General features: G+C 46.2%; 1 protein-coding gene across 4 annotated transcripts in view; it reads left to right on the top strand.

Moving 5' to 3' along the window:
• The window catches only part of tfeb (transcription factor EB), a 126,143-nt gene that overhangs the window by 74,047 nt on the left and 33,247 nt on the right, over nt 1–18,849 (top strand). For all 4 annotated transcript variants that reach the window (XM_060845266.1, XM_060845265.1, XM_060845263.1 and 1 more), the window contains exon 2: nt 12,328–12,577. In XM_060845266.1, the coding sequence (XP_060701249.1) occupies nt 12,377–12,577 (201 nt within the window). In that variant the 5' untranslated portion in view covers nt 12,328–12,376. The remainder of the gene's footprint in view (nt 1–12,327; nt 12,578–18,849) is intronic.

The raw sequence follows: 18,849 nt of genomic DNA, 5'->3' as shown, positions 1-18,849 counted from the left end.
ACAATATGCAAACTCCACACAGACAGTCACCCGAGGCAGGAATTGAACCCGGGTCTCTGGCGCCCTGGCAGCAGTGCTAACCACTGAACCACTGTAGTGAGTGAGTGAGTGAGTGTGTGTGTGTGTGTGTGTGTGTGTGTCCTTGGAAAATGTGACAAATCCACTTTACATTGACTGGAGTTAATCAGTGCACAGGAGTCAGCTGTGGTTGTGTGGAAAGCACTCTCGCCACTGCGTCAGACATTTGGGGAGGCGGGGGTGCAGTTTGAATCCTTCTCCAAATACCTGGGGTCATAATCCAGCCTTAACAATGCAGTGATATACTGGGGGAGATGTTAAACTGAGGCTCTGTCTGCTTGGAATGAAATGAGAGGAGGTCTTCCTGGTGCCCTGATCTAAGTTGCATTTTTGGGATCTTGCTGTGTGCATATTGGCTGCTGTGTAATGGACCAGAGTGTGAGTGAGGAAGGTGAGGAACATTGCAAGGGATTGAGGTAGGTTCAAAATGATTTGCCTGATCGATTTCTTTTTTACTTCTGACTTTAAAGTTTGTGCAATTATTTTGTGGTTTTATTGCAGTCAGTTCAGTTCATGTTGAACAAAATCAAAAAGGGAACAAGTTGTTGAGGATGATAAAAATACAGCCTGTGGTTTGCTAAACATTTCCCCTGTGCAATAACCCTCTTGAATCAGTCTGTACAGTTCACACCAGTTAGGCACTGACTGTCCATTCACGTTTGCCACCCTGTGGTTCATTTACATCTCACATCTCTCCTCTCTCTCTCACTGGGTCCCGTATGCAAAATACTTTTTTCTTCAAGCACTGATCCATTGCATGAAGAAAATAAAATTGTAAGAAATAGGAGCAGGAGTAGGCCATTCAGTCCCTTAAACCTGTCCTGCTATTCCATAGGATCTGGGCTGATCTCTCCCAGGCCTTAACAACTCTTTCATTCATTCTCTTTCATTCAATTTACTTCCATGAGCTCATTTTAGCCTTAACTCCCTGATATTTCAACAATCTGTCTACATTCTCTTTAAATACTTTCAGTGATCTAGCCTCCAATTCTTTTGGGGGTAGAGAACTCCAGACATTCCCTACCCATGAGAAACACCTTCTCATCTCAGTTTTAAATGAATGTCCCCTTATTCTCTAACTATGTCCCTACTTTAAGATTCCCTGACTAGTTGAAACATCTTCTCAACACCTACCCTGTCAAGGCCCCTCCAGAATCTTGCATGTTTCATTCAGGTCACTCTTATTCTACTCATGAAGAGAGGCTTAATCTGTTTGGCCATTAATAAGTCAACTCCTTCATCCTAGGAATCAGCCTCGGAATCTCTTTGCCAGTCAATATAGTGACCAAAGCTCTACTCAGTATTCTAGCCATGACCTCCCCAACACATTGGACAGTTGTAACAGGTGCTCCCTGTCTGTAACCTCCAACAGCCTCGCAATCCAGGTCAAATTCCATTCTCCTTCTTAAATACTTAGTGCACCTGCATGCTAACATTTTGTGTTTCATTCATAAGAACATCCAGATATCGTACTTTTTGAGAGTCTCGCTCTATTTAACTAATAGTCTGTCTTTGATTTCCTAACAAAACTTAAACACATTGCACTCTGTCCTTAGTACATAATTGAAGCCCCTAGGATTAATCATTATGGCATTCTCTGAGTTATATCTTCCAACTTGAAAAAGACCAGTTAATTTTTGCTCTATTAGATTGCATTAATCTTTTTGAATATCCTGCTATTTTCTTTCCTTGCTTATGGCCTCAGCATTTTCTCAATGATAGATGTTAGATTAACTGGCCTGTAGTTTCCTGCTTTCTGTCTCCCTCCCATCTTGAACAAGAGCATCGCTTTTAGCAGTTTTCCAATTGCCTGGAACCCTCCCTGAATTCTGAGAGTTATGGGATATTTTAATTCCACTATTTCCAGCGAAACTCTTTAAAACCTTTGGTTGCAGGCCATTGGATCCTGGTGACTTGTCTGCCTTCACATCCATTGGTTTGTCAAATACTTTGTCCCGCATTATAAAGACTGTTAGAAGACCTTTCCTCCCATTAGCACCTTGTGTATCTGACATCTTTGAGATGTTTAAAGTGTCCTCTACTCTGAAAGTTTATACAAAGTATTGGTTTAAATTATATGCCATTTCCCTGTTCCTTGTTATCAATCCCCCAGTCACATTCTCCAAGATCCCATCTTTTTATGTACCCATAAAAGCCTTTGCTGTTTGTTTTTATATTTCTTGACAATTTACTTTCACTATCAGCTTTTTCACCTTCTCTTTTTCACAAATTAATCATCTGCTGCTGGTTGCTCATCCTCTGGTCAGCGCGAGTTTTGCTGCTGTGTTTGGCTTTGTTTCTGATTGGACTCTTTTTGATTGCCCTTGTCTTTGTCTTTGTTAACCACGGGTGGTTTATTCTTCTCACCAGATTAGATTACAATCCCGACAGAGTGGAAACAGGCCATTTGGCCCAACAAGTCCACACTGACCCTCTGAAGTGTAACCCATTCCCCTCCCTATATTTACCCCTGACTAATGCACCTAACGGTATGGGCAATTTAGCATGGCCAATCCATGTGACCTACACATCTTTGGACTGTGGGAGGAAACTGGAGCACCCGGAGGAAACCCACGCAGACACGGGGAGAATGTGCAAACTCCACACAGACAGTCACCTGAGGCAGGAATCGAACCAGGGTCCCTGGTGCTGTGAGGCAACAGTGCCAACCACTGAGCCACCATGCCATCCTTGTTTTGACAGGAATAAATTTTTGCTGAGTGCAATGAATTATCTTTACATCTCTGGCTGCTCTTTCCCTTTATTTTCTTAGCCTGCTTTAGACAGTTCTTTCTTCCTACTTCTGAAATCTTCCTGATTTAGGTCGAGGGGATAGGTTGGAGACCTGAGTAACTCTTGTTAAACTGAATCTGTAATTCCACCATGTTGTGATCACTCATCCCCAAAGTATCCTTAATTGTGAGATTTTTTAATAATCCTCGCTTGTTAAACATACCAAGATTTAAAACCACCTGTTCCCATGTAGATTCTGCAACATACTGCTCTAAGGAACAATCCTGGATGTATATTACAAATTGTCTTCCATGTTAGCCTTGCTCATCTGATTTGTCCAGTCAATATGCAAATTAAAATCACTCATGATAACTGTAGTTTCCTTCTTACATGTCTCCCTTATTTCCTGATTTGTTCTTTGTCCTACAGCGATGCAGCTCTTTTGTGGCTTTGGGACAATTCCCACACATGGCTTTCTCCCCTTCCTATTCCTTATTTCCAATCAAACTAATTCTGCATCACAATCTGTTGCACCTACAGAACTACTCAAAGCCTAATTAATATACTCCTTTATTAATAATGTTCCCCCACCTCATTTTCCTTCTCAAGACCAAATTACAGCAGCTGCTGGAATCTGTACTGAAAACAACAAATGCTGGAGATCAGAGCAGGTCAGACAGTATCCATGGAGAGAGAGCAAGCTAACGTTCCGGGTCTCGATGTCTCTTCATCTGAGCTGATGTGAAGTGCTCCATTGAATCACAGCATGACCTGGAGGAACAGCATCTCACCTTCAGATTAGACACTTTATAATCTTCTGGACTCAATATTGAGTTCAGCCCCTTCAGATTGTGAACCCAGTTCCACTCCTTCCCTTTCTTTCATCTTTACCTGTTACATTCCCAGTCACCATGTCCTCTCTCAGCCCCCATCCCCCCCACCCATCCTCCCATTCCAGTGGGACTATTTCCAGTCTGACAGTTAGAGCATCCTTCCCCCACCCAGCACTCCAACTACCATCCCCCTGGCCCCCACTGTCCCGCCCAACTATTGCAAAAATGCTGCCCTGACCACACTTCACATCAGTTCAGATGAAGAGACATCGAGACCCGGAACGTTAGCTTGCTCTCTCTCCATGGATACCGCCTGTCCTGCTCTGATCTCCAGCATTTGTTGTTTTCAGTACAGGTGCCAGCAGCTGCTGTAATTTGCTCTTAAAAAGGAAAATGAGGTGGGGGAGCATTGTTAATAAAGGAGCATATTACTGAGGTGGTGAGTAGTTCTGTAGGTGCAACAGATTGTGATGTGGAATTAGTTTGAGTGGAAATAAGGAATAGGAAGGGGAGAAGGCCATAATTGGGAATTGTCCCAAAGCTGCATCGTTGCTTTCATTTTCCATTTTGCCTTGTCTTCTAGAACATTGAATACTCTTGAATATTGAGTTCCAGACTTGGTTACCCTGCAGCTGCTTCTTCATAAGAGTAATAATTCATATTTGTGTATTTCCATTTGAGCCATCAACCTATCCATTGGAGTACAATTCAATGACTGATTCCCTGTATTGCAGCACTGATGTGTGTATCAGAGTGGAGTGACAGTTGGCAATTAACAGCCAAACCTTGGTGCAAATATCCCCAGTATCCATTAGTAATGACTAGGAGCTGGAACACAGACGGACTTTCCTGTTTTCTCATGGAATGTTCTTTTCGCAGGGTCACCATTTATTGCCCATCCCGAGTTGACCTTGAGAAGGTGAGGGTGAGCTGCCCCTTGAACTGCTGCAGACCATGGGCTGTAGGGATACCCACAATGCCCTTAGGGAGGGAGCTCCTAGGAACAGAAAATGATAGAAGAGAGGTTTAGTCGAATAGAATGGGATTGTAAGAGGAGAGATAGGGTGGAGAGAGGGAACTGTTTCTGTCCATGGAGAGTTCAGCAGTCAGGGAAACATAGATTTGGAAGTAAGTAGAAAAATTAGAGAGGTGCTGTTGAAATGTTTTACCACCCAGGATTTGTGGTACCGCTGGGAAGAGTGCCACCAGCAGAAATCCTGAAGAAAATCTCGGATCTGCATTGGAAGTGTCCTGACCCGAGTTGGGATCAAAAACTGACAAGTCCAACCTACGTGTGACTCTAAACTCTCAGCAATGTGTTTGACTGCCCTGTCAAACGGCCCAGCAAGCGACTCAGTTGTATAAATTGCTAACAAGTCTCAAATAAGGAATGAAAACTGCCAGACTACCTGGTATCCAAAATGACATTGGCACAAACAGCCCTGTCGACCCTGTGAAGCCCTCCTTACTAACATCTGGGGCCTAGTGCCAACATGGGGAGACCTCTCTCACAGACTAATCAAGCAACAGCCTGATACAGTCATACACTCAGAATCATACCGTACAGACAGTGTCCCAGTCACCACCATCACCATCCCGCGATATGCCCTGTCTCACCAGCAGGACGTACTCAGCAGAGGGGCTGGCACAGTTGGCTACAGTCAGGAGGGAATTGCTCTGGGAGTCCTCAACATTGAAACTGGATCTCAGGAAGTCTCATGGCTTCAGGTTAAACATGGGCAAGGAAACCTCTTGCTGATTACCATGGACCATCCTACCTTGGCTGATGAATCAGTACTCCTCCATGTTAACACCATTTGGAGGAAGCACTGAGGATGACAAGGACACAACATGTACTCTGGGTGGGGGATTTCAATATCCACAACCAAACGTGACTCAGCAGCAGGACTACTGACAGAGCTGGCCGGGTCCTAAAGGACATTGCTGCTAACTGGGTCTGCAGCAGGTGGTGACGGAACTAACAAGAGGGAAAAACATACCTGACCTTATGTTTACCAACCTGCCAGCTGCCAATGCATTTGTCCATGACAGTATTGCTAAGAGTGATCACTGCATTCCCACCTTCACATTGAGAACACCCTCCATCGTGTTGTGTGGCACCATCACCGTGCTGAATGGGACAGACTTCAAACCGATCCAGCAACTCAGGACTGGGCATCCATGAGGTGCTGTGGGCCATCAAGCAGCAGAACTGTACTCCAGCACAATCTGTAACCTCATGGCGCGGCATATGCCCCACTTAACCATTGCCATCAAGCCAGGTTTTGACCGTGGTTCAATGGAGTGTGCAGGAGGGCAGCACTAGGCATATCTGAAGATGAGTCAAGAGTGTGGTGCTGGAAAAGCACAGCAGGTCAGAAATATCCGAGGAGCAGGAAAATCGACGTTTTGGGCAATAGCCCTTCATCAGGAATGAGTCTGTGAACCAAAAGGGTGGAGAGATAAATGGGAGAGGGATGGGGCTGGGGGGAAGGTAGCTGAGAGTGCAATGGGGGGTGGGGGTAAAGGTCATTGGTCAGAGAGGAGCATAGAGTGGATAGGTGGGAAGGAAGATGGACAGGTCATGTGGGCAGGGAGGGGTGGTGAGGGGAAATGAGGAAACTGGTGAAGTCCACATTGATGCCCTGGGGTTGAAGTGTTCCGAGGCGGAAAATGAGGCGTTCTTCCTCCAGGCGTCAGGTGGTGAGGGAGCGGTGGTGGAGGAGGCCCAGGGCCTGCATGTCCTCGGCAGAGTGGGAGGGGGAGTTCAAGTAGTCGACCACGGGGCACTGGGGTTGGTTGATGATGAGGTACCTGAGATTGAGGTGTCAACCTGGTGAAGCTACCAAACAAGACTACTTGCACGCCAAACAGCATAAACATGTGACTGAGAGCTAAGTAATCCCAGAACCAATGGGTCAGATCGAAGCTCTGCAGTCCTGCCACTTCCAGTCATGAATGGTGGTGGAAAACTAAATAACTCACTGAAGGAGAATGCTCCATAAATATCCCCATCCTCACTGATGGGGAGCCGAACACATCAGTGCAAAAGATATGGCTGAAGCATTTGCAACAATCATAATGCGGACAGGTCTGTCCCTGTAATAACACTGGGGTACAGTACTGGTGGGGACAGGTCTGTCCCTGTATAACACTGGGGTACAGTACCGGTGGGGGACAGATCAGTCACTGTATAGCACTCGGATATAGTACAGATGGGGACAGGTCTATCACTATATAACACTGGGGTACAGTACAAGTGGTGACAGGTCGGTCACTTGTAAAATCTCGGAGTACAGTACAGATGGGATCAGGTCTGCCACTGTATAACGCTGGGGTACAGTACAGATGGGGACAGGTCTATCACTGTATAACACTGGGGTACAGTACTGGTAGGGACAGGTCTGTCACTGTATAACGCTTGGGTACAGTGCAGGTGGGGACAGGTTTGTCACTGTATTACACTGGGTTACAGTACTGGGGTGGGGACAGGTCTATTACTGTATAACACTGGGGTACAGTACTGGTGGGGACAGGTCTGTCCCTGTATCACACTGGGGTACAGTACTGGTGGGGATAGGTCTGTCACTGTATAACACTGGGGTACAGTACAGATGGGGGACAGGTCTGTTGCTATATAACAGTGGGGTACAGTATAGATGGGGACAGGTCTGTCACTGTATAACATGGGGTACAGTACAGATATGGACAGGTCTGTCACTGTATAACACTGGGCAACAGTACTGATGGGGACAGGTCTGTCACTATAACACTGGGGTACAGAACTGGTAGGGACAGGTCTGTCACTGTATAACATTTGGGTACAGTATTGGTTGGGATAGGTCTGTCACTGTGTAACACTGGGGTACAATACTGGGATTGGGGCAGGCCTGTCGCTGTATAACACTAGGGTACAGTACTGGGATTGGGGCAGGTCTGTTGCTGTATAACACTGGGGTGCAGTACTGGGATTGGGGCAGGTCTGTCACTGTATAACACTGGGGTACAGTACTGGGATTGGGGCAGGTCTGTCGCTGTATAACACTGGGGTACAGTACTGGGATTGGGGCAGGTCTGTCGCTGTATAACACTAGGGTACAGTACTGGGATTGGGGCAGGTCTGTCACTGTATAACACTGGGGTACAGTACTGGTGGGGACAGATCTGTCGGTGTATAACAATGTGGTACAGTACAGATGGGGGACAGCTCTGTCACTGTATAACACTGAGGTACAGTACTGGTGAGGGACAGGTCTGTTGCTGTATAACACTGGGGTACAATACAGATGGGGACAGGTCTGTCACTGTATAACACTGGGGTACAGTACAGATGGGGACAGGTCTGTCAGTATATAAGACCATAAGACATAGAAGTGGAAGTAAGGCCATTCGGCCCATCGAGTCCACTCCGCCATTCAATCATGACTGATGGGCATTTCAACTCCACTTACCCGCATTCTCCCCGTAGCCCTTAATTCCTTGTGACATCAAGAATTTATCAATCTCTGCCTTGAAGACATTTAGCGTCCCGGCCTCCACTGCACTCCGTGGCAATGAATTCCACAGGCCCACCACTCTCTGGCTGAAGAAATGTCTCTGCATTTCTGTTCTGAATTGACCCCCTCTAATTCTAAGGCTGTGTCCACGGGTCCTAGTCTCCTCGCCTAACGGAAACAATTTCCTAGCGTCCACCCTTTCCAAGCCATGTATTATCTTGTAAGTTTCTATTAGAACTTCCCTTAATCTTCTAAACTCCAATGAATACAATCCCAGGATCCTCAGCCGTTCCTCGTATGTTAGACTTACCGTTCCAGGGATCATCCATGTGAATCTCCGCTGGACACGCTCCAGTGCCAGTATGTCCTTCCTGAGGTGTGGGAACCAAAACTGGACACAGTACTCCAAATGGGGCCTAACCAGAGCTTTATAAAGTCTCAGTAACACAACGGTGCTTTTATATTCCAACCCTCTTGAGATAAATGACAACATTGCATTCGCTTTCTTAATCATGGACACAACCTGCATATTTACCTTTAGAGAATCCTCGACTAGCACTCCCAGATCCCTTTGTACTCTGGCTTTATGAATTTTCTCACCGTTTAGAAAGTAGTCCATGCTTGTATTCTTTTTTCTAAAGTGCAAGACCTCGCATTTGCTCACATTGAATTCCATCAGCCATTTCCTGGACCATTCTCCCAAACTGTCTAGATCCTTCCGCAGCCTCCCCACTTCCTCAGTACTACCTGCCTGTCCACCTAACTTCATATCATTGGCAAACTTCGCTAGAATGCCCCAGTCCCTTCATCCAGATCATTAATATATAACGTGAACAGCTGCAGCCCCAACACTGAACCCTGTGGGACACCGCTTGTCACCAGCTGCCATTCCGAAAAAGAACCTTTTATCCCAACTCTCTGCCTTCTGTCAGACAGCCAATCCTCAATCCATCCCAGTAGCTCACCTCGAACACCATGGGCCCTCACCTCGCTCAGCAGCCTCCTGTGTGGCACCTTATCAAAGGCCTTTTGGAAGTCTAGATAGACCACATCCACTGGGTTTCCCTGGTCTAACCTACTTGTCACCTCTTCAAAGAATTCCAACAGGTTTGTCAGGCACGACCTCCCCTTACTAAATCAATGTTGACTTGTTCTAATCCGACCCTGCTCTTCCAAGAATTTAGAAACCTCATCCTTAATGATGGATTCTAGAATTTTACCAACAACCGAGGTTAGGCTAATTGGCCTATAATTTTCCATCTTTTGTCTTGATCCTTTCTTGAACAAGGGGGTTACAACAGCGATCTTTCAATCATCCGGGACTTTCCCTGACTCCAGTGACTTTTGAAAGATCTCAACCAATGCCTCCGCTATTTCCTCAGCCATCTCTCTCAGAACTCTAGGATGTAGCCCATCAGGGCCAGGAGATTTATCAATTTTAAGACCTTTTAGCTTTTCTAGCACTTTCTCTTATGTAACGGCAACCATACTCAACTCAGCCCCCTGACTCCCTTTAATTGTTGGGATATTACTCATGTCTTCCACTGTGAAGACTGACGCAAAATACTTATGAAGTTCTCCAGCTATTTCCTTATCTCCCATCACTAGGCTTCCAGCATCAGTTTGAAGTGGCCCAATGTCTACTTTTGCCTGTTGTTTGTTTCTTATGAATTGAAATAAACTTTTACAATAATTTCTAATATTACTGGCTAGCCTACCTTCATATTTGATCCTCTCCTTCCTTATTTCTCTCTTTGTTATCCTCTGTTTTTGTAGCCTTCTCAATCTTCTGATTTCCCACTGCTCATTGCCACTTTATAGGATCTCTCTTTTTCTTTAATACATTTCCTGACTTCCTTTGTCAGCCATGCCTGTCTAATCCCTCCCTGGATAATGTTTCTGTTCTTGAGGATGAACCTCCATGCTTCAGGCTCACTGCCTTTATTCCTGATGAAGGACTTTTGCCCGAAACGTTGATTTTGCTGCTCCTTGGATGCTGCTTGAACTGCTGTGCTCTTCCAGCACCACTGATCCAGAATCTGCTTCCAGTCTATTTTCGTCAGTTCCTCTCTCATGCCCTCAAAATTACCTTTATTTAACTGTAACACCATTACACTGGGGTATATAACACTGGGGTACAGTACTGGTGGGGACAGGTCTGTCACTGTATAGCAGTGGGGTACAATCTGGTGGAGACAGGTCTGTCAGTGTATAACACTGGGGTACAGTACTGGTGGGGACAGGTCTGTCACTGTGTAACGCTGGGGTACAGTACTGGTGGGGACAGGTCTGTCACTGTATAACACTGGGGTACAGTACTGGTGGGGACAGCTCTGTCACTGTATGACACTGGGGTACAGTACTGGTGGGGACAGGTCTGTCACTGTATAACACTGGGGTACAGTACTGGTGGGGACAAGTCTGTCACTGTATGACACTGGGGTACAGTACTGGTGGGGACAGGTCTGTCACTGCATAACACTGGGATACAGTACTGGTGGGGACAGGTCTGTCACTGCATTACACTGGGGTACAGTACTGGTGGGGACAGGTCTGTCACTGTATAGCAGTGGGGTACAATCTGGTGGAGACAGGTCTGTCAGTGTATAACACTGGGGTACAGGACTGGAGGGGACAGGTCTGTCACTATATAACATTGGGGTACAGTAATGGGGTGTGGACCGGTCTGTCGCTGTATGACACTGGGGTACAGTACTGGTGGGGACAGGTCTGTCTCTGTACAACACTGGGGTACAGTACTGGTGGGGACAGGTCTGTCACTGTAAAGCAGTGGGGTACAATCTGGTGGGGACAGGTCTGTCACTGTATAACACTGGGGTACAGTACTGGTGGGGACAGGTCTGTCACTGTATAACACTGGGGTACAGTACTGGTGGGGACAGGTCTGTCACTGTATAACACTGGGGTACAGTATTCCCTGAATCATGACTGCTCTTTCCTTCTATTCTGTGGCATCACCATGACCAGACTGTTCTGCCTGCACATTTCCTCTTTCAACACTCCCTCCTACGCTGAAATCTGACAGGGAATGTATTAAACTCTGTGATGAGGATAGTGATTTTAAAAGTATATAACTGGTCCATCCATGTCTGCAGAGGTCCCAGAATTACACTGGAACTCTGGCTGATATTCCTTGGCTCAGCTGGTGCTCTGCCTGGGTTCTCCTCTTCTTTTTCTCTCAGAATTTCGGACATTTCTGCTGACGTTTAAAAACTATAAATTCTTGTGTTTGGCTCTGAATTCAGTATGAGCCAGTTTTGTCTCCGCCATCTCCCTCTTTCTGATCATCTGCATCACTTGGAAGAAGGCTGGGGGCTGGAAGTGGGTCGTAAACCATTAAACCACTTTGACATTCACTGTCCCATTGAGAAATTAGTTGTTGGCATCGCTTGCGTGCCAGGTTGTGTTTTGTTGAGGATATATCGGACTCTGCTGACTGTCATGTGCAGGGCTCATGGCCTGCCTCAGACTGACATTTAATGATATTAATCACAGCCCTCAGTCCCTGTCAGATCATGACCTCTCATTGAGGAAGTGATCTGATATGAGCAACTTCCCATGAGAAAGTCCACTCTCTTTCCTCACCCCCTGTGTGTAACTTGTTTGCTGCTTGCTGCTGACTGGTATCTAAGCGAGTGAAATTATCGGTGAAGTGGGTGATTTTGGAAAACTGTCCCACGCTATTGCCCTAGTTTTGGAATGTTTAGTTACATTAATTGACCGTGCCAATTGTCATGAGGGTGGACTGGGGAGGGTTTTATTGTTGAATGTAGGAGAGGTGAGAGATGAAAGGGTATGGGGTTAGGGAGGTAGGTTTGCAAGACTATAGAGTCAAGGTTAAAATCTAAATGGGGGAAGCAGGCTGGAAGGACAGAATGGCCCACTCTCATTCCTTGTTTGTGTGAGTCTGGATCATATTGGCTTGCAGGGTCAGTTTCATGGTGGAAAAGAGTAAACTATATGGTGGAACTGATGAGTGTAGGGAAGATGAGGGGCAGAACAGCGGGTAGGTGAGGAAGGTGGGAAAGGAAGGGTTGTGCACTGGGTTGTGAATATAGAGGAGTGGGTGGAGAGGAGGGGTTGGAAGAGACAGTAGGGAGGGAGGGCAGACTGTACATCTCTATGCGAAGTCTTCCTGATGAGATAGCTGTCTGTATATCTTGCAGGGATTTGGTTCTGACAGAAAGGAAAGGTGCGAGTCCAGCCTCGCTCGCAATGTCTTCTCGCACCGGACTGCGCATGCAGCTAATGCGGGAGCAGCTGCAGCAGGAGGAGCAGCGAGAGAGGGAGCAGCAGCAGCAGGCAGCCTTGCATTACATGCAGCAGCGCATGGCAGTCACTGCCACACCTGCCATCAACGTCAGCAACACTGCAGTCTTCCAGCCCAGGCCGCAGGTCCCTGTGGAGGTTCTAAAGGTACTGTCGAACTGTCTGTCTGCACACCTCCCAGAACTGTCTATCTCCTTGAAGCACCACCATCTAACTCTTAATAGGGAGCCGGGCAGAGAGGGGGAGCGAGGGTCTGAGTTAATTGGACCTGCATGTTTCCTCACCCTCTCTCACTTCCTACTTACTAATTCCTAGCAACCCCCATTCCTCCATTTCCATCTCCCTCATTCGTCCTTTTCCTGCCCTTCATCTGTCTCTCCCTATCTTGTCCCTACAATCCCTCCCACTCCTCCTCCCCATCCAACCCCTTTGCTGTTTCACCTCCTCCCTTTGGTGCATGAGGTAATAGTCCTGAAGAGGTAAATGTTGATGTTATGTTGGCTCTACCCTTTGTACTGATGTCACACCCTCCTGGGTCGACACAGTAAGTTCTCCTCTCACTGTCAGAGGGAACCGGTGTATCAGCCCCAGCTCCACAAGGTTCTAGCCATTCTGTCAGTCCCAGGTTAACTGCACCTATTGCTACCATAGAACAAACCTTTTGTTATCTAAGACCAATGCCTGTCCTTTGGAGACTCAACAATAGTGTACACTCTGTCCTTAGCCAGGCTGTGAACAAAGGAGGATAGGTGGCAGTGAACTACCTCAAATAACTCTTACCCAGTACCAGCCACTTGAAGAGATGGGAAGAACTAGGAGGAGGCCATTCAGCCCCTGGAGCCTGCATATGATACTATCATGGTTGATCTGATCTTGCTATCAATTCGACTTTCCTACTTGCTCCCTATAACCCTTCACCCGGTTACTAGTTAAGCATCTGCCTACCTCCTCCTTAAATTTACTCAATGTCCCAGCATCCACCGCACTCTGGGGGAGTGAATTTCACAGGTCCCTGGCCCCTTGAGCGACGTAACTCCTCCACATCCCTGTTTTAAATCTGCTACACCTTATCCCAAAATTATGACTTCATGTTCAACATTACCCCGCAAGGGAATGTTGACTTTGTCAATCCCCCTTTAGCATCTTATTGACCTCAGTTACATTTTCAGTCAGTCTTGTAAACTCCAGAGAGTATCAGCGGAAACTCTCTGTAATACCACGAGGGGTCAGGAGTGGCCATATGGGACAGGACTATATCCTTCTTCTTCCTCCATCCCTGCTCCCCCTACCTCTCTACCCCTGCCACCTCACTGGTGCTGCTTTGAAAATATCCAGATTTACAGAAATATACAACAGGGTGGCACCTGTGAGCAATGGGAGGAGATGTTTGCGGACAAGTGAGGTTGATGCCTCTCCAGAGGGTATTTCAGATTCTGACATTGACTGAGCTGCTGTGTCCCATCAGCAGCTTCAGGCTGGAACCAGTACTGACTTTGTCAACATGCTCTGCCAGAAACATTTCAGAATTATTTCCTGCCCATTGACTGAGTTGTTACCAGCAGGTTGTTACATTGATAAACACGGTTGCGCAGGAAGAAGCCATGAGCAGCAACATGGTGATGTGGTGCAGTGTCTTGGCTTTACCAGGAACAACACCCTGGTGACAGGGGGAGGGGGAGGGGGACAATGCAGCAATTATGTTCAGGGGACAGAGGACTCTGTCCAGCTTGCAACAGTCCGAGCACTCAGTCTTGAAAATGTGTTGCTGGAAAAGCGCAGCAGGTCAGGCAGCACCCAAGGAACAGGGGATTCGACGTTTCGGGCATAAGCCCTTCAGGGCTTTCCTGAAGAAGGGCTTATCCCTGAAACGTCGATTGTCCTGTTCCTTGGATGCTGCCTGACCTGCTGCGCTTTTCCAGCAACACATTTTCAGCTCTGATCTCCAGCATCTGCAGTCCTCACTTTCCCCTCGAGCACTCAGTCTTCCCAACTCCAGAATAATTCTGCGATGAGCTGTAAAATGATGGCATATTGGACGTGATTTTTTTTGAGTAAGTGTGGTATTTTGTGAACTCTGACCTTCTAACCTGTCGTGTAGAGGACAGCGTGGAGCTGGAAAAACACAGCAAGTCAATCAGCATCAGAGGAACAGGGGAGTCGATATTCCAGGTTGGGATTTTTCATCAGGATCTGCAGGCCTCACTGGTTCTATGTAGAGGACTGAGCCTGGGATCGAGCTGGAGGCAGAAGGGTTTAAGAACATGACAGCGATGAGCAGGGGAGGACAAGTCAGTCCTTTTTACTTTGAGGGGCTGAGTCATTCACCAGCCAGAGAGACAGGACAAGGAATCAGACTCACGGGAAGCTTAAAACATTCACTCAATTCCATGTCACGGTCAACAGGAATTGGGAGTGGGAGTGGAATTGGGATCAGGAGCAGAGTGTGGGATCGGGAGAGAGGGATGGGACACTGGGTGCAGTGTAAGGGACAGAGACAGCGTAAGAGGAGAATGAGAGCAGGAATTGTTGATTTCCTTTGCCAGAGAGAGAGAGCAGTGAATAAAGCACTTCCTTGGCTTTGATAATAGTGGCATGGAGTACAAGAACTGGAAGGTGATGTTAAAATTGTACACGACACTGGTTAGACCTCAGCTGGTGTACTCTGTACAGCTATGGGGCTCAACATTATCGGAGCAATGTAAATGCAGTAGAGCGCAGAAGTGATTTACCAGAATGGTTCCATAAATCAGAAACGTTAGCGCTGAGGGTAGATTGGAGAAGTTGGGACTGTCCTCTTTCGAGAGGAGAGAGTTGACAGAAGATTGGATAGAGGTGTTAAAAATCATCAGCCAGCTGGATAAGGTGGACAGGGAGGAACTGTATCTGCTCATCAAAGGAACAAGGGCATAGCTTTGGTGACAGGCAGAAGGAGCGAGTGTGATGTGAGAAAAAAAATATTTTTACCAAGCGAGTTGTTTGGCTGTGGAATGCACGGTGGTGGTGGTGGTGGCAGGGTCAATTGAGGCATTCAAGATGGGCATTGGATGGTTATTTAGATTAAAATAATGTGCAAGAATATGCGGAGAAAGTGGGTGATTGGCAGGAGGTTGATGATGCTCATTGGAAGAGTAGATGCAGACGTGATGGGATGAATGGCCTCATTATGCACTGTGACTATTCAATAATTCTACCAATTCTGCAGAACAGAACCGCTAACCAGCACACCCCACCTCAATCTCCGGTATCACTGATGACTGATCTGATACTGTCCCACAGTTAGCATGTTACACTCTGCTTAGTTCCTGTGGACTAACATCCTGGAAATGATGGTGATGTGGAATTTCATTTCTCAGGCATTAAATAGGTCTCCAATTTATTTTTATTTTCCTTTGTCACAATCAAACACTTCCAGGACAGGGAGAGCATGGTTCCTCTACAATGACCACTCAATGACTTTCTCTCCCACGACCAAAAGATGACCAGCCCCTGTATTAGATGAAGATTTAAATGACAGATTTTTGAGCTCTCTGTATAAATGTCAATGTGGATTTTCTCCTGTAACCCCAGGACCAGGAGGATTCACTTCTGTTGTTGAGTTTACTGAGTCCTGAGTCCAATTGTTTTTTTTTGTATAAAAGGTCAGTGTGGGATGGAAAGCTTAATTTCCTGAAATAGGACAAAGCCAGATTTATCAGAGGGTGACATTCAGAGATAAAATGGAGAACTTTTGTGACCACGGAAATGACTGGGGAGGGGATGGTTGAATGCAATGAAGGAAGTTTGTGTTTGGAATATTTGACTGTGCAGTAACTTGTTTTTCGAACAAACAAGTCTCCAGCATTACCATATGCACAGATCATTGTGTCTCAAATGAAGAAGATAGTTTTTCTGTCTCCCCTTCCTCTTGTTTTGAATTTAGAATTAGGTTTGTTGTCACGTGGACTCCAGTGACAAATGAAAAGGAGTACTGTACAGGGAAAACTATACAATGTCACCAAGACATGGCGTCCCCGAGGTATAAAATACCTCATTACAAATCTAAGGTACAAAATATAGAGAAAATTTTAAAAAGTCATACCACATTATAGATATACATAGTATAAGTTAGGAAAATAAGAAATAAAAAGATAGACATTACAGTCTTTCTATAAGAACTTCTCCTTCCCAGCGCGGGAGCTGTGGTTTACTGAGGAAGTTAAATCCCTTGTCAAGAGGCAGAAGAAGGCTTATGTTAGGATGAGATGTGATGGTGTTTGAGAGTTACAAGTTAGCCAGGAAAGACCTAAAGAGAGAGCGAAGAAGAGCCAGGAGAGGACATGAGATGTTGTTGGTGGATAGGATCAGGGAAAACCCTAAAACTTTCTACAGGTATATAAGGGATAAAAGAATGACTAGGGTAAGATTGGGGCCAATCAAGGACAGTAGTGGGAAGTTGTGCTTGGAGTCTGAGGAGATGGGTAAGTGCTAAATGAATATTTTTCATCAGTATTCACACTGGAAAAAGACAATGTTGTCGAGGAGAATACTGAGATATAGGCTGAGACTAGATAGGATTGAGGTTCACAAGGAGGAGGTGTTAGAAATTCTGGAAAGTGTGAAGATAGATAAATCCCCTGGGCTGGATGGGATTTATCCAAGGATTCTCTGAGAAGCCAGGGAAGAAACTGCCAAGCCTTTGGCTTTGATTTTTATGTTGTCATTGTCTATAGGAATACTGCCAGCAAACTGGAGGATAGCAAATGTTATTCCCTTGTTCAAAAAGGGGAGTAGAGACAACCCTGGAAATTATAGACCTGTGAGCCTTACTTTGGTTGTGGGTAAAGTGTTGGAAAGGGTTATAAGAGATAGGATTTATAATCATCTAGAGAGGAATAAGTTGATTAAGGATAGTCAACATGGTTTTGTGAAGGGTATATGTGCCTCACAAACCTTATTGGCTTCTTGAATGTAAGCATTTGATGTGGTGTATATGGACTTCAGTAAGGCATTTGATAAGGTTCCTCACAGGCTATTGCACAAAATACTAAAGCATGGGATTGAGGGCGATTTAGTGGTTTGGATCAGAAATTGACTAGCTGAAAGAAGACAGAGGGTGATGGTTGATGAGAAATATTCATCCTGGAGTTCAGTTGCTAGTGGGGTATCACAAGGACTTGTTTTGGGTCCACTGCTCTTTGTCAGTTTTATAAATGACTTTGATGAGGGCGTGGAAGGATGGGTTGGTAAATCTGCAGATGACACTAAGGTTGGTAGAGTTGTGAATAGTGTGGAAGGATGTTGTAGGTTACAGAGGGACACAGATAAGCTGCAGAGCTGGGCTGAGAGGTGGCAAATGGAGTTTAATGGAGAAAAGTGTGAGGTGATTCACTTTGGAAGGAGTAACAGGAATGCAGAGAACTGTACTGGGCTAATGGTAATATTCTTGGTCGTTAGATGAGCAGAGAGATCTCGGTGTCCATGTGCATAGATCCCTGAAAGTTGCCACCCAGGTTGATAGGATTGTTAAGAAGGCATATGGTGCGTAGCTTTTACTAATAGAGGGATTGAGTTTCAGAACCAGGAGGTCATACTACAGCAATACAAAGCTCTGGTTAGGCCATGCTTGGAGTTTTGTGTATAGTTCTGGTCACTGCATTAATGGAAGGATGCGAAAAGGGTTCAGAGGAGATTTACTAGGATGTTGCCTGGTATGGATGGGAGGTCTTATGAGGAAAGACTGTGGGACTTGAAGCTGTTTTTGTTAGAGAGAAGGTTGAGAGATGACTTAATTGAGACATATAAGAGAATCAAGGGTTTGATAGGATGGACAGGGAGAGCCTTTTTCCTCGGATGGTGATGGCTAGCACAAGGGGACACAGCTTTAAATTGAGGGGTGATAGATTTGGGCCGATGTCAGAGGTAGTTTCTTTATTCAGAGAGTAGTAGAGGTGTGGACCGCACTGCTTGCAATGGTAGTAGGTTCACCAACTTTAAGTGCATTTAAATGGTCATTGGGTAGGCATATGGACAAGAATGGCTTAGTGTAGATTAGATGGGCTTCAGATTGGTTCCACAGGTTGGTGCAACATTGATGACCGAAGAGCCTGTACTGCGCTGTAACGTTCTATGTGCTGTGCTCTGACTGGGCACCACTGGTTCCGTAAGAGTTGCCATTCCCATTCCGGGCCTTTCTCACTCCGGACCATTCTCACTTCGGCCCATTCCCACTCCGGGCTTCATGGCCATTCCCAGTCCCAGCCCCCCGCCCATTCCCACTCTGGGCCCCTGGCCATTCTCACTCTAGGCCCCTTGGCCATTCCCACTCTGGGCCCCTGGCCATTCTCACTCTAGGCCCCTTGGCCATTCCCACTCTGGGCCCCTTGGCCATTCTCACTCTCTACTTTTCTGTGATACTAGCTGTAACTGCATGCACTTGCATC

Source organism: Hemiscyllium ocellatum, chromosome 26 (assembly GCF_020745735.1).
Source record: "Hemiscyllium ocellatum isolate sHemOce1 chromosome 26, sHemOce1.pat.X.cur, whole genome shotgun sequence".
Classification (NCBI taxonomy): Eukaryota; Metazoa; Chordata; class Chondrichthyes; order Orectolobiformes; family Hemiscylliidae; genus Hemiscyllium; species Hemiscyllium ocellatum.
Note: the sequence above shows the minus strand (reverse complement) of the source record. Positions and strands in the feature narration are given on the sequence as shown.